The sequence below is a fragment of the Leucoraja erinacea genome, chromosome 10 (genome assembly GCF_028641065.1).
Source record: "Leucoraja erinacea ecotype New England chromosome 10, Leri_hhj_1, whole genome shotgun sequence".
NCBI lineage: Eukaryota > Metazoa > Chordata > Chondrichthyes > Rajiformes > Rajidae > Leucoraja > Leucoraja erinaceus.
In genome coordinates this window covers 49,153,756-49,169,706 of record NC_073386.1, presented here as the reverse complement: position 1 = coordinate 49,169,706, position 15,951 = coordinate 49,153,756, and the positions used below count along the sequence as shown (strand labels likewise).

General features: G+C 42.1%; 1 protein-coding gene across 1 annotated transcript in view; it reads right to left on the bottom strand.

The window, feature by feature from the left end:
* The window catches only part of LOC129701153 (P-selectin-like), a 38,518-nt gene extending 26,445 nt beyond the window's left edge, over nt 1-12,073 (bottom strand). The window contains exons 1-8 of the mRNA XM_055642200.1: nt 11,956-12,073; nt 8,015-8,108; nt 5,752-6,138; nt 4,777-4,884; nt 4,113-4,298; nt 2,784-2,969; nt 2,479-2,664; nt 1,465-1,650 (exon numbers count right to left, since the gene is read on the bottom strand). Of these exons, the coding sequence (XP_055498175.1) occupies nt 1,465-1,650; nt 2,479-2,664; nt 2,784-2,969; nt 4,113-4,298; nt 4,777-4,884; nt 5,752-6,138; nt 8,015-8,051 (1,276 nt within the window). The 5' untranslated portion in view covers nt 8,052-8,108; nt 11,956-12,073. The remainder of the gene's footprint in view (nt 1-1,464; nt 1,651-2,478; nt 2,665-2,783; nt 2,970-4,112; nt 4,299-4,776; nt 4,885-5,751; nt 6,139-8,014; nt 8,109-11,955) is intronic.
* Between the last annotated feature and the right edge of the window lie 3,878 nt (nt 12,074-15,951).

Here is a 15,951-nt window from a genome sequence, read left to right as displayed (position 1 = left end):
GACATTCTAGCTTTGTTATAGAACCATTAGCCCAGGAAACAGGAAAGCCTGAATGCAGACGTCTTTCAGAATCCTAACTGGTTTACAGCAATTAGTCAGAAGATGCCACCTCTCAATAAAGCTATTGACCAAAGATCAAAGGAAATTGTTGGCAGATTCATCAATTCATTGTTCATAGAAAAACTTGCCATTTTAAAACTTAAATAACTAAATGCTGGGTAGAAATGTATTCTCCATTGGATGTGTTAATATTAAATGTTGTTAAGTGTGTGTACATTGAACAGGCTCTGAAATTCAGTCAGGATGAATCTCTATCCAAGATCCTTTTCTGCACCAGGCAGTCAAATTTATTTACGAGACAAAGCCTACACTGCAATCCTGTACATTTACACTTTATAATAAGTTTAAATGAAGATATAGAATTAGTATATTGATTAGGTTAAGAAATGTATTTTGAATAGTTATTTTACTAGAGATGTTGGTCTCAGTTTCCTGGGTTCATGTTACCTTTAGAGAACTAAATCACAATAATTGAAAGGTTGGCATTTTAAAAGAAGCCTTAAATCATCCCTGTACTCGCTGGAATTTAGAAGAATAAGGGGGGACCTCATTGAAACACATACCGAATCATGAAACATACCGAAAAAAAGGTTTGGATAGAGGGTGAATAAGTGAATGGGGTGTTGTTTCGGATGGGAGAAGGTGGAGTAGTTTAGAGTCTTTGTGAATAGTTCAGAAGATTAGAGGACGTTCATGCCAACGGGTGGAGGACATCACCTTTATAGAGGAGTTGATAAATGGAAGGTCCAGGGTCCTTTGTGTCCCACAGCTGCAAGGCTGTGGAGGCCCGGGGACTGCCATCAGTGCCAATGGAGAACTAGTTCATATTAGAGCGTGATTGAATCTGAGGAGATGGAGTTGAAAAGTCCTAAATTCTTTAAGTCAGAGCTGTGGTGGTGAATCTTTGCAGTTTTTTGCCACAAAGATTCCTTTGGCCCGTTACAATTCAATGGCGAGGAAAAGGCTAGGAATGCGATAGCCTGTGTGGGTCTACGGATATTTATCACATACCGAGCTGACGTCTGACTTATCAGACTGCAAACTGGTAGGAGATTCAACTGGATAGAGTCGATGGAAACGAGGCTGAAACGCCAATAAAGTGGGAAAGTGTTCCGAAGACGGAAACAACTTTGGGACGCCTAGTCTAGCCTCAGAATTAGAGGACGTTCGTATAAGGCAGGAGATGAGGAAGAGTTTCTTTAAGTCAGAGCGTGGTGAATCTGTGCAGTTCTTTGCCACAGAAGGCTGTGGAGGCCAAGTCAATGGATATTTTTAAGGCCTTATGACATTATCATTTGTAATATTCTTTCCAATTTCTTGCAACACCATATTCATGTTAAGATAATGCTTATTTTAATTTTAATAACTAAGAAAACTAACATTTCACGTGATTATTTGGTATACCTTTACAGATGGGTATCTTTGATGTCCATTGCCCAGAAACGTCACACTGGAGTCTGTCTGACCCCTGCAAGTTAAATCCATCCTTGCAGGAGAAGTCACATATTGAGCTGTAACTAAAAGGTCTAAAAGGGCCAGAACAGTCCATGATGAGATTAGGCGGGGCCGTAAGTTCACTGCATTTCACCGCTGCAATAAGAAGATTTGAGAGGTTATTATGTACAATGCAAGTTAAATGTTCATCATAAGCGATAAAGATTGTAGGGTTTGGACATGCAAACAATGAAGTCAATGCATGGGAATCTATAGGGAATCTAATTAGGTTAGTGATGTTCATGGTCATAGTCAAACAGCACAAGCACAAAGAGGTGAATTTTGGAATGGCGATATTAGTAATTGGCAAACAAGGAAACAGTTTGAAGAATTTTATCTTGTGCCAATGAAAGGCTGTGGTTAGGACGAGAGAGGAGGAAATAGTTAATATTGCTGAGGATAGTGGTAGTGACGGAAAGGATGAGAGATTTAAAGCTCAGTTAAATTGAACAGGGAAATTAGGCTGTACTGGTGTGTTTAACAAATTACCAAGGGAAGAGAGAAATCATTGGTAGTATGCCATTTTTTACGTCAGAGTTCAAAAATAATGGTTTTCATTTAGGATTTTCTAGCTAATCATGGCTTAAAGCGAGGCAGATTTCATTGATGTGGGTGTGAGGGAACAACGTGGAAAGGTAAAGCATTATGTCAGAGCTGAATTGAGACTGAAGTGATCAAATCCTGCTACCAGCCAGATTGTATCAGATCAAGCCCACAGGTCAGCTATTTGGATGAATGACTGGTGGGAAAGAGAGATAAATGGATACAAATAAGTACCCACTTAAACATTTTATTTTAGGATCACTATATTTACATAGTTCCTGCAATTAGATGCCTCTGTGGTGATTTATTTTTTTAATAGATATCTATTACTGTTTGTACAAACTGCAGACAGTCGAATAAAACTGTCTACCTGCACTGTACCTTCACATGTCGGAGGTTGTGCTGACCACTGTTCAAGATCCTTACACTGGAGCCTGCTCAGTCCATTTAATGCAAATCCTTCAGAGCAGCTAAAGTCACACGTTGAGTTGTATTTGAACTTTGCAATGGGATGAATGCAACTCATGTTGCCGTGCTCAGGAATTACCAAGGTTTCACATTGTTGGACTGCAAGAAATACAAGTGAAGACTGATAAGGAAGTTGTTTCCTTAAAAGAAATGGCTAAGAAACAAGACATTTTAATTTCAAGAAGTTTGATATAACAAAATATAAAATGAAACCATGCCTGTGCAACGGACGACAGGCCCTGTCCATTGTCCAGACGCTAAACATTGGAGGCTCTCTGATCCTCTCAGCGCATATCCTTCTCTACAGCCAAAGGTGCAGGTTGCATTGTATCTGAATTGTCCATTTGGACCAGAGCATTTCATGGAATCCTTTCGAGAAAACTCCAATCTTCTGCAACCGACAGCTGAACATTTTGAGAAGATATCAAAAGTTATTGGTATATAGAATTCAACAATTAATTATCACTATTATCTTTAATTCTAGAAGTTATTATGACAAGAAAGGAACTGTGGTCACGTTCCCACTGCAGTGTAGTGGTTCCCATGCTGGGATACACTTGGAATGCAGAAAGAGTTACTTTAGGATTAACAAACTCATCAAGAAGGCTGGCTCCGTCCTGGGGGCAGAGTTGGATTTATGCGAGGTGGTCCTGGAGTGGGGGGGATGCTCCTCAAACTGCGGAGCATCCTTGACAATACAGCTCACCCCCTCCTTGACACACTGGTCAACCTGAGGAGTACCTTCAGCAACAGACTGGTTCCACCAAGATGCAGCACAGAACGCCACAGGAGATCCTTTTTCCCTGTGGCTATCAAACTTTACAACTCTTCCCCCTTCTGTCGTGGGGTAGACTGACTACCTCCCCCACCCCACCCACCCCCCACCCCCCATCCCCACACCCCTCCACAAATCTTTGCACATCCCCAATCCTTTCCACTTGTCACTTTAATTTCATGTTTCATGTATCTTGTGTTGTATGACCGTTGGCAGATCAATTTCCCTCCTGCGATAAATAAAGTTCTATCGTATCGTATCGTTACATGTGAAGTTTTAATAAGAGAAATTTAGTAACAAAGTTCACAAAAAAGTATCAATTAATAGATGCTTGCTGCTTTAAGAGGACTACTTCTAGCAGTCCAGGAATTTCAGTGAAAGCCCCTGCTCCTGTTTAAAAGGGGCAACTCACAATGTTTTCAGTTATTTATTGGTTAAGGTGTGGGGGTGTTGGCTTCATTTACTGACAGTGAACTAGTGGAGTTCTCACTCACAAAGACTCTAGTGAATGATACAGCAAATCAACGCTGAAGATGGATCATTTTCCAATTCTCAAATTAACATCGGAAATGCTCAGGTAAGCTCCATTCAAGTTTGTTGCGGGAAAGGCTTCTCCTGCTCTGTCCAGCAATATGGACTAACGTGAAATATTCATAGTAATCTACTGGACAAGAACTGCACTGCTCAATTGCTATATTACTGGCCAGTGATGATATGCAATCAGAAGATTACCCCGGGGAGAGCAAATTTGGAATAGAAACATAGATTATACCTTCGCACTTAGGTATGTCTTTAGTCCACTCTGCAGAAGCTGTGCATTGCACCCTTCTTTCTCCTTGTAACAGAAATCCTTCTGCACAGCTAAAGTCACACATAGAGTTGTAGCTGAAATTCTTGTAAGGATGAGAACAGTTCATAATGACTGGATCACGAGCCTCCAGTATGAGGCACGGAAGAACTAAAAAAGAAATATTAATATTAGTTGAGAAATTAGCGAGTCGATGAAATATTGGAAAACAATATATACATTTTTAAAAGCCAAAACTATTTTCGTGGCACATGTAAAGATTATGTACATTGACTTGCAGTGAATTAAGGGATATGGATCATATGTAGGCAGATGAGTTTAGTTCATCTTGGCCCCATTTTCCTAGCATGATGAAAAATGTCCACAAGTAAAAAAGGTTGTGAATTAGGTTGTGAAAATGGGACAGGCCCTTTACTCCAGCTTTTTGTGTCTATCTAAGACCTGAGGTATTAGCTCATTCCACAGATGCTGCCTGATCCTCTGAGTGCTTTTAAATTTATTTTTTATTTCATTTCAGATTTCCAAAATTTGCAATTAAAATAAAATTCATTGTGTAGCAGATTTTCTTCCCCGAAGAGCTTTAGTAAACAAGATGATCAACCAATATTGAGTTTATGGAAAAACTCACCTTTTTCACATCGAACTCCAGAGAATCCTTCGTTACAAGCACATGTAAATTCACCAATTCTTTCCACACATTCACCATGACCATTGCAAGAGTCTGGAGTGCATGAAGCTGCAAAAAGATGTGGCAAATTTACGCAATTAATTGATCAATTTTAAGTGCTAATCAAAACTTGTCCTCGGCTAGGTCATTCCAAATGGCCCAAAATGTTCACATTATGCAATTACATTTGGTCTGCCATGATTCCAAGGATTTTATATGGTTGAATTTGATGTGTTGACTATGTTTTGAATGAGGAATAACACAACATCATTCCAAAATTTGTCTTTTGCTATCTTTAAACTTGTATCCATAATATTTTTATCTTACACATTCCACTTATTTCAAATTGTGGTGCAGTGGTAGAGTTGCTACTTTACAGCGCTTGCAGCGCCGGAGACCCGGGTTCGATCCTGACTACGAGCGCTGTCTGTACGGAGTTTGTACGTTCTCTCCGTGACTGGCGTGGGTTTTCTCCGAGATTTTCAGCTTTCTCACATGCCTGAGTTCCACATTTCACTTCTATTCACCCTCCCTTTCATTTCCTTTCACCCCTTTCACCCAATATATCTCCCCCTAGCTTTACATTTCACTCTCTTTATCTGATATCCCGTTATCTCCTTCTCACCACTTTTGTCACACCCCACCCATCTGCCAATGAAACCTCTCCATGTGTATCCACCGATCACCTGCCAGGCTTTGCCTCACCCCCACCTCTCTTTTCCAGCTTTCTCTCCGCTATTGTCACCAATCTAAAGAAGGGTGCCAATCCAAAATGGTGATCCGTCCATTTCCTTCCACAGCTACTCCCTGAACCCGTTGGGTTTCTCCAACATTTTCTTTTTATACCAATTATAAGACCTTCTGACCTCTTCCTAGTGTTTAAGCTAGTGCTTAAAATGCAAGTTTTTTTATATCCCCTTGTGTTTTCTTTGTTACCTTGGAAACACAGTGGTCTTTTCATATCCATGCAAGGTTCATCGCTCCACTTTCCTGAATTTGCTGCCGCCTGGATATACATCCCCACACAGTCTTCATTATTCTTTCCATTGCTTGGCTCTCCAGGAGCCCAGTTCATAGCCACATTCTCCAGTTTCCGGTTCGTTCCAATCCAGGTCCAGCTGTTGTTTATCATCCTCAAACCAATCCAGACTTGTGCGTATCCCTTTGGCAAATATTCCATCAGGTAATCATTTTCTTCCATATTCTGTATTGCCACCATGTCAGTGTAATGTTCTTTACAGTAGTTCCTAGCATTTTCCCACACCATGGTAATATCGTGGTGATGGTAGACCCAACCTTGCACGCCTCCGAACAGCAGAATTTCTGTAACCATAAACAAAATTGTGCCAATATGTGTTTAAACTTGTGGCTCTTTTGCAAAGCTGCTGCTGCGTGAAGAGAAGGAAAAAGAGGGTTGATGAATGTGTCTCTCCCAAAGCAAACATTGGGATTGGGATGTGCTATTAATTATAACCACAGTTGTCAATTGATTACCATTAATAAGCCTGATTAACACAAACTGATCAATTCATGTATTGACATTTAATGTCAACGAGGATGAACTGCACAGTCACCAGTGGTCGGACAATGGAAAATGAAGATGGGTAAGAGGTTAGAATTGAGGAATAAACTGGATTGCAGAAGGTGGCAGTAATGAGAGCAAGCACCAGAGGGATTAGAGACAAGCTTCAAACTCTGGAATAATGAAACTGTCAAATTGTACAATAGAGGTAAAACTGAGGTTGTTGCCAATGAGGGGAACAAGACTGTGGTGATTTGAGTTACACAACATACTGAGGAATATGAAAAATGCGGGTCAATGATCCTAGCCTGAGGAAGTTACTGGAGAATTCCTTGACCCAATCCTAGGCACATTCATCTTCAACTGCTTCACCTTAAGGTCAGAGGTAGGGATATTCACTGATAATTGCGGGGATGAGCAGGGGACATATTGGCGGCTTCCCTCCCTCTACAGGGCAGATTTCCCGGCTCCAGGCCTGCCACCAGGGGATAACCACGGCACCACGGTCTGTTCTGTCCCGCTCATCATGTTGGGACACTCCTGAAACTGCTAACACAGGTCTTCTATAGAAGGTGCCCGACCCAAACCATCACCTATCCATTTTCTCCAGTGACCCACTGAGTTAATCCAGCATTTTGTACCCAACACTGGTCTTCTGAGTTCTCTAAATGCAGGGACTCGAGGTACCCAATACCATCCCTAATATCCCTCTCCACTTTGAGTAATCATGGACCAGAATTGACGTGTTAGTGCCAAATTTTATCCGGAGGGTTTGAGCACAACCTCTGCCTGGTTTCTCTTCTGATGCCAGAGTTCTGTACAAAATGCCAATCCTACAGGAGTCCTGTGTCACTCACGCAAGTGACATGCTCTGCTCAACATTGATAACTGAGTAGAACTTGATCCCTGGTTGTACGAATGTTAGCCTTGGAGAGGACACTGACCTTGCAAGTAAGAATTTAATTGTTCTATCTGGGACATATGACAATTAAACACTCTTGACTCTTGACTGATTTGCTAGAATTCTGGAGAATTTGGAGTGTTTTGCTGAGATGATGTAAGGTGCACATATCATACAGCTGGGATAGAATAACTCTCTGATTTGTAAACTTGTTTCATTTAATCTTTCACAAAGTAACCCATTGGTTCTCACAACTAATGTACTATCAGAACTGTCAGATAAATATCATAAACTAATCATGTGCTTTTATAAGGCGAAATAAGCCATCGCAATGATACCAAATGAAAATAACATCTCAGCAAGTGCTTCAGCCATGTTTGTGGTCTCTCATTGTAACACATTTAATGATAACATTCACACCTCAACCTTGAAAATGTCTTTGCTTTACCTCTAAATGTGCCTGGCTGGGAAGGTCCTGACCCCTCTCTCTCCACTCCCACACAAATGTAACCTGTATGATGAGGTTATCCACATCACAAGTTGCTAGTTCACTTGCACTCCTTTACCAGGCCAATCTTCCTAGAGCCATGTTGGTCCATCACTCCCAGTGAGCAGTGCTCACCATGGTATACAGTAGTGGGAAAATCCAAGCAAGATTAGAGATGTGGTCCATAGATGGTGGTATTTTTAATCTTTTATTAGTGCAGAAGAATGTTCTTGTGGTATCACAGAGTGACAAATCAGTTCAATAAATAGCAGAGGAAGTACAATCTTACCATAGATCACCACAGTTAACGTCAACAGTCGGAACATGTTCTCTTGTATCTTTGGGCGTCACCTGTATCAACAGTTCACACTACCAAGAGTCGTCTGTATGTGAAGAATAGATCAAATAGCACTAATTAATACAAAACTGCATAAAAATAAATCCTTAATTGCACAGATCACAATGACAGGCAAAATCTAGGTACTATACGTAAGAATGATTAATGCAGCATTTGGCTTAAAAATATTGAGATTTGCTGTATGTGACATTGGCTGCTTGGTGCTTCTATTTCTCACAACATGCTCTATGTTTTTGCTGCAAAACACTATTCTTGGGTATGCCATGAGTACATAATAGCCATTCACTTTCTCGTCCCTTTTCCTCGTTGACCTATCAAGCAGTTGGGGAACAGGAGAATATCAAAGCCAAAGCTGACGAAGCTCCCATCCAACAGTCCTGCTCCCACCAGACAAATGGGAAAGCCAAAATCATTTTATGCATGCAAAATGCAACCTGCTGGATAAACTTAGTGGGTCAGGCAGCTTCTGTGGTGGGAAATGTAGTTGGCATTTCAGGTCGGGACCTTTCCTTTGGGTGAAAGTACAGTGACAGGTGTTGCACCTCCGACAGTTTCAGGAGAAATGGCCTCGGGAGAGGGATGGATGAGCAGGCCAGGGAATCCCGGAGAAGGTGGACCTTTGGATGGCAGAAAGGAGCGGATAGGGAAAGATGTGAGAGGTAGCGGGATGCCTTGTAGCTGGCGGAAATGTCAGAGAATGATGTGCTGGATGCAAAGGGTGGTGGGGTGGAAGCTAAAGTCCAAGTTAACTCTTTCCCTATTCTATCCTGGTGGAGATGGGCTAAGACCGGGTGTGTGTGGGGAGGAGATATGGGCTAGTATACCATCAGTCACAGCGTGGGGGCTACTTCCTGAGGAATGACTGGAGTGCAAGGCCTCATCTCGAGAACAGATGTGGTGGAAGCAGAGAAGCTGAGAGAAGGGGGTGGCATCCTTAATAGAGACAGAATCGGAAGGGGTACCTGCACCTTATTTTGCTTATTTATGTGTGTAAATATATATATATATATTTAATGGTATATGGACACACTGATCTGTTCTGTATTATTCATGCCTGCAATATTCTGTTGTGCTGAAGCAAAGCAAGAATTTCATTGTCCTATCTGGGACACATGACAATAAACTCTCTTGAATCTTGGGAGTGAGAGAGTTTGTTGTAAATGCCTGTGAGGAAGACCAAGAGATTAAGAAAGGAGAGGGACGTGTCAGAAATGGTCTGTCGATTTTAGGGTAGGATGGACGTTAGTGGTGAAGCTGAAGAAATTGACAATTGCTGCACGGGTGTACGAGGCAGCACCAATGCAGTCATTGATGTAGCAGTGTAAGCGCTGGGGAATGTTGCCAGGTTTGGAAACAGAACTTGCTCCGTCCACTGTGATTGATGGTGGCCTCATCCCCACTCTCTCCTCTCATCCTCCCCCAACCCACAGTTCCCAGCTGCCCACCTCACACCTCCCCAATGTGGTTCCATACCCTCCATTCCCATCACATGACCTCGTCTGCAGAGCCAGGTTACCTCTCAGCCTCTGTTGTTATGCTCATCTTGCTGCCTCCATCCACCAATCCTGCCCTCCTCCATCTGTCATGTGACAGCTCTTGACCCACCCCCCCCCCCCTCCCACTCCTCCCCCTCGCTTTAAGCTAGCTGTCTCCCCTCTACTCTTTTACCCAGAGAAAGGGTCCCGACACAAAACGTGGACTGTTTATTTCCCTTCACAGTTGCTGCCTGACCTGCCAAATTCTTCAGGCAGTTTGTCTTTGTTTAGGATTCCAGCATCCGTAGTCTCTTGTCCATGATTATAAATGTTGAAATAGTCTGTTTATATTTTTCTATTGCTTTATATGGTTCAAATGAAGTTAATGTTTGTAATACTTGCAGTAATTACAAATATTAAAAAGAATATGGGATCTTCAGTTTGTTTTGTATGTTTCTTTTCGGCACTCTATCAGAGAGACTAATGCCTTATTTTGGGACGAGTTCCCTCTCCAGACAGACCTGGGTGTATTTTATTGGCTGTGGTACAGATAAGGTTGTACTATTAACTTAAAGTCTGCGAATCATTGAGCTCTGTATTTATCCTGTATATCCATGGAAGTGTTTCCCAGTGAGTTCAGTAATTACACAGGAAACAGGATTATGGAACTGACCGCATGGTTTAAATGCAAAAAAACTATTGTTTGCGAGAAAAACAAATGAAGCTCAGCAGACACACTCTGTGGTGGTCTAAGTTCCTCTGAAGGCTCATGCAATTAGTTAAGCCACAGTTTTCCTGCCAGCAAGGATAGTTAGTGGTTGGTAATGTGAGTGATTGTACACGGAGGTTAATGAGCAGAGTCAGGGCAGGGTGGAAACCTATATTTAGAGAAGCTGACATACAGCTAGAGAAAAGACCGTTTGAAGGGGAGAGTTGAGGGAAAGACTATGAAGATTGCCCTTAAAGGAAATTGCCCTCCTGATGTCCTGCTGTTTATTCATTTGTCAAGCTTTGTATTTTCGTGAATATAAACACTACTCATGAACTCACCACTTAGCCCAACCCAAAGCTCCAAGCAGCTCCCAGTAATCACCTGGACCACCAAAACCAATTAAAAAAATACCTTGTGATATTACCAAGTATTTATGTCGGGTAGCTGCATATTTTAACAGAAGTCAACAAATGTGGCTTGCACTCAAAAGATGGAGAAAAGATCTACCAATTAAATATCCAAGTTGTCAATATTCACTTAATATACTCCAATATGCCTGTCATGTGATACTTTCTTCACTGCCTTTGAGACTTCATGTGCACAACAATTATTTTGTTACTTTCAACAACTCTTTCCGTTACTTTGTCAAATAAATCAAACACCTACTTCCTTTAACATCCAGACTAATAAACAAGAATTTAGAATGCCTTGACAATTATTATTCCATTTTATCTTATCCGCTATTTTTTTTAAATACATTTTCTGTGGCCTTCCAAACTTCTCTTGCAGTCTGTATTCTGTGTAGTTTTCTAATTATGTGTTGGGCATTTATCAGTTGCCACTTATTTTAAAGATCGTTTCCTTTACTCTCCAAATCAGTGGTTCCCAACCTTTTTTTGGCCATGCCCCACCTAATCACCTCTAAAATCCTGATGCCCCCCCCCCCCCCCCTTGCTTTCCCTTGAGAGAAAACGGAGGAAATAGATATAAGGGTAACTTAGCAAAAGCTCTTTGAATCGCATTTCTAAATCCAATTCAATAAATAAGGTTCTCCCATGACCTCGCGCGCTTCGTGCGACGTGCATGAAGAGCGATGGCGCGGTGATTATGTAATAACTACACAATAAAGACCTTTTTTACCCCCAAAAAATTATTTACTCTAAATAACATCTGGAACATAAACTACATATGACACAAACTACCTGATGGACAATCCAAAAAAAAAAATCGAAAATTTGGACCCAGTCGCGCTCAATTGCCCCCCTTAAAAATCATATTGCCCCCCTGTGGGGCGTACGCCCCACGTTGGGAACCACTGCTCCAAATGCTTCTAGCTATAGATGCCCTTTATTTCCACCTTGTATAAATGTGATGTATGTGAGTTATTGCTGCGTCAAAATGTCACACTGTTATAGTTTGGTCATAATTCTATTTAATCAATATTATTTTTAATAAATAACTTGGCTAAATCTATTATCCAAGTACAGCCTGTTGAGTTGATAATCAACGATTTTACAATTACTAAATTACCTAATTTACAGTATTAAATGAACAATAATTTGCCCAAAGCAAATAAATTATTCAATGCCATACTGCATATCTGGCAGTGAATACTCCTAAGCCCAGCAAAATAATATTGCATCAGGTAAAATCTAGTCCTTCCATATAAAATAAACTTTGCTCACCACATTCTTCACGCAGAAAACCTGTAAGACTGGCTTTCGATCCTTCCAGCTTCACAAAACCTCTGAAGGTAGTTCTTAAACAGCAGAAGCATAAAACTCAACCTCCGTGGATTTCCTGAAGAATTGTTGATTTTGGACTCGCCCACTTCTGTTTTTGTAACAGGCTTCTTGCGTATGCAGGAAATTGTATAAGTAACGATTGATTCAACAAATGTCTGATAACTGTCCATCCTCACGTTCTTTATAAAGACTTGGTCATATTATAAATAATTCTATGTAAACTTGGCTACAAAAGAATAAAAATAAGCACCTACTCTGTTTCCTTCCATTCTCCAAACATTTACTATTAGCAACAATCAGGGGGGAGGGCGGGGGGGGGGGGGGGGGGGGGGGGCAGAGGGGCGGTTGCGCCCCTAAATTTTTAGGGGCGCAAAAAAAATTGTTGGATAAAAAAAATTGTAAAATTAAGAGGCCCGTGGAGCCCTTGGAGCGAGGAGGAGTTATCTGGAGCTGTGAGTATAAAACAGCGCGGGGCTTGCTTCTACAGAGGCCCGACCAGCTCCGAGTTCTGCTCGCCGTTGTCCCAACTCCGAGGCCAGGTCGCCACTGCCGCTGCTCCAGCTCAGGTGCCGTGTGGCTGCTGTCGCTGTCCCCGCTCCAAGTCCAGGCCGCCGCTGCTGCTGCCGTCGTCCCAGACGCTGCCGCCGCTGTCCCGGCTCCGAGGCTAGGCCACTGCTGTTGCTGTCCCCGCTCCAAGGCCAGGCCGCCGCTGTCGCTGTCCCAGCCGCCGCCGCCTCTGCCCCATCTCCGAGGCCGCCAACTCCGCCATTAGGCCGCATCCCCCCGAAGGAAGAGACCAAAAACGTGTTCCTTCCCCTTCCCCTTTCCACCCCCCCCCCCCCCCCCACCACCCCCCGCTAATGAGGAGGCACAAAACTTTAAACTGCCCCGGGCGCTCAAAACCCACCCTACGCCACTGGCAACAATATTGGATTTGGCATTGGTTTCTTATTGTCAAGTGTTTTGAAATAGAGTGGAAAACCTGGTTTGCACGCACACGAGTGAAATCATACTACATCTCAGTACTATCAAGCCAAGCACACCAGAGTGCAGAATATAGTGGCACAGCTGTACAGTGCTACAGTTACATAGAAAGTGCAGAGTCTGTAAATGGTAGGTTGGATCGCAACTACCTATGGGAGGACCATTCAGTAGTCTAATAACAGAAGGGAAGCTGTTGTTGAATCTTGCCTACAGGCTTTTGTATCCTCTGCCCGACGGGAGAGATGAGAAGTGGGAAGGGTGATAATGGTAGACACAAAGTGCTGGAGTAACTCAGCGGGTCTGGCAGCATCTCTGGCGAAAATAGTCCTTGATTATATTGGCAGCATTGTGATTGGAGCCGCTGGAGGGGAGGTGTTTTTGTGTGAGGTACTGGGCTATATCCACAATTCTCTGCAATTTGTTGTGGTCTTGTGCAGAACTGTTCACAGATGAAGCTGTGATGCGTGCTGATACAATGCTTTCCACGGCGAATCTGGAGAAGATAGTAAGAGTCGTTGGAAACTGCTGAGGAAGTAGAGGCATTAGTCTGCTTTCTTGGCTGTAGGTTCAATGTGATTGGTCCAGGACAAATTGTTGGATATACTTACACCCAGTAACTTGAAGGTCGACCATCTCCACTTTGGCACCATTGCTGCTGACTGGAGACTGGTGTACACCACCTCGTTTCCTGAAGTCAATAACCATCTCCTTAATCTTGCTGACATTCAGGGAGATTATTAGGCTGAAGAATTGATAAAATAAAGATACATTTTAACTTAAAATCAATGGAGGTGTTCACATTGTAATACATTGTTTCAACAACAACAACAGCAAGCTTCATAAACCATATGTCTAGTTGTAATTATTGAAAGCATATGAATTGTGTTTGCAAAAACAAATCCAAAATTGAAGTCAAAGGAATAACAATAAAGTTAGTCATCTCTGTGTTTTAAGAATTAGAGACTGAACTTTTGTGTTTTAATAAAAATTTGCAAACAACCAGTGCATCAGAAGCATTAATATTGTGTATTCCTTTCCTTGCATTAAATAATTAAATTTGTGAGTAAGGAGGTCACTTTTATACTTGCCAGCAATCAAATGGAAGGACTAATGGTGAAACGCAGGTGATTAGAAGGAGCATTACAGATATTTTGCATTAACAGACATTTCCGAAAAACAAAAATTGAGAGGGTACAAACTGCTGACAACAAAGGACGTGGGGCAAAAAAGAGCTTTGCGATATGCGGAAATTGTTTATTGAGGAATTCCTTGTGTGTTTGTATGATAAAGATTGGAATGTCAAGTCAGAAAAGGCTCATAACATTGATAAACAAAAAGGTCATCTGGAGCAGGTTTGATTGATAACATCCATTGGGCATTCTGACTTTTAGAAAGATGAAAGATCCTCGATTGATTTATTGTGCAAATTAAATGGAATTCAGAGAAATTGTCAAAAAAACTAACCAGACAGAATTGGTTATTAACAGTTGCGAGAAAGAAAGAAAATGTCGTCTGAAGATCAGTGATCTGGCCAGCCCTCTGATATGATGTGAATAAATGTATAATTGATTCAGTCATCAGATTTTTTTAATGTGCATTGTGCTTGCTTCGATTATAAAAGCCAGCATCATTTGCAAATTCCCCCACTGATATATTTGCAATGAACCCATAAAAAAAAGCAACACTTTCATTTTCTGAAAGTTCACAAAATAAAATCCAGTGAGATGGAGACAGAGGTTAATTCTTTCTCCTCGTTCTTCATCGCTCTGGCTTGTGGCTGTTCCATCTTCACTGTCTAAACATGCATGGTCAGATTTGCTTCAAATTAGTCCTATCTGTTAACTACTGCATTTTAATTTGATGAAGTGATACTGCATGGTTAACTCTCATGTGGAAATTCTGTTGAATATTACATAATGTTCCATCCATGTTGATGAAATTGCTCTTGCCAAAATCACATTTCCTCTTCTATTAATTGACAAACATGAACTAAACTGCTGTCCTTTGTGCATGATTCCTATAACATCTACCTTGTTTTATAGCCAAAAGGTATTCTAAATGTTTATTAGCACAACATAAGCCAATGTAATATCAAGATTGAAGGGCCTGTCCCACTGCGGCGACCTAATTCGCGAGTTTAGAAGAGTTTGCGCTCGACTCAAACTCGCAGCATGGTCGACACGTGGTCCTAGGAGCTCCTAGGAGGTCACTGTAACTCTCCTTCATGCTCGAGGGAAGTTCCCGCATACTCGCGGCCTCAGTTTGGTCGAGGAAAATTTTTCAGCATGCTGAAAAATTTTCCACGAGTAAAAATTGGTCGGCATGGTTCTTTTGAACTCGTAATGCAGTGGAGTGGGGTCGCTATGTAGTTATAGGCAGTCGAGGACAGCCGTAGGCAATTTCCTTTGCTGACCGGGCATTTTAATTGGCTCAGTGGAGTTTTCAGAACCAAGGAAAACCGACCGGTAATGTTAAATGACCGCTAAACTTTATCAAAAGTTGTCTGGCTTCTTAAAAGTGTCTCCGCTCTTCCTCCCCTTCTTTACCCCCCCCCCCCCCCCCACCCCCCCGTGCTCCATAAAGGACACTGTGCAGCCGTCCTTCTGTTCATCGCGGGTGTAATTTTCAGACAGTGCTCCCCTGCTTTCCTTGGCTCCCGCCTTTGCTCTGTGTGTGTGTGTGAAAGTGTGTGTGTGTGTGTGTGTGTGAAAGGGTGTGTGTGTGTGTGTGAGAGAGAGTGTGTGTGTGTGTGTGTGTGAGAGAGTGAGTGTGTGAGAGTGTGTGTGTGCGTGTGAGTGTGTGTGTGTGTGTGTGAGAGAGTGTGTGTGTGTGTGAGTGTGAGTGTGTGTGTGTGTGTGTGTGTGTGTGTGTGTGTCTGTGTGTGTGTCTGTGTGAGTGTGTGTGTGTGTGTGTGTGTGAGTGTGTGTGTGTGTGTGTGTGTGTGTGTGTGTG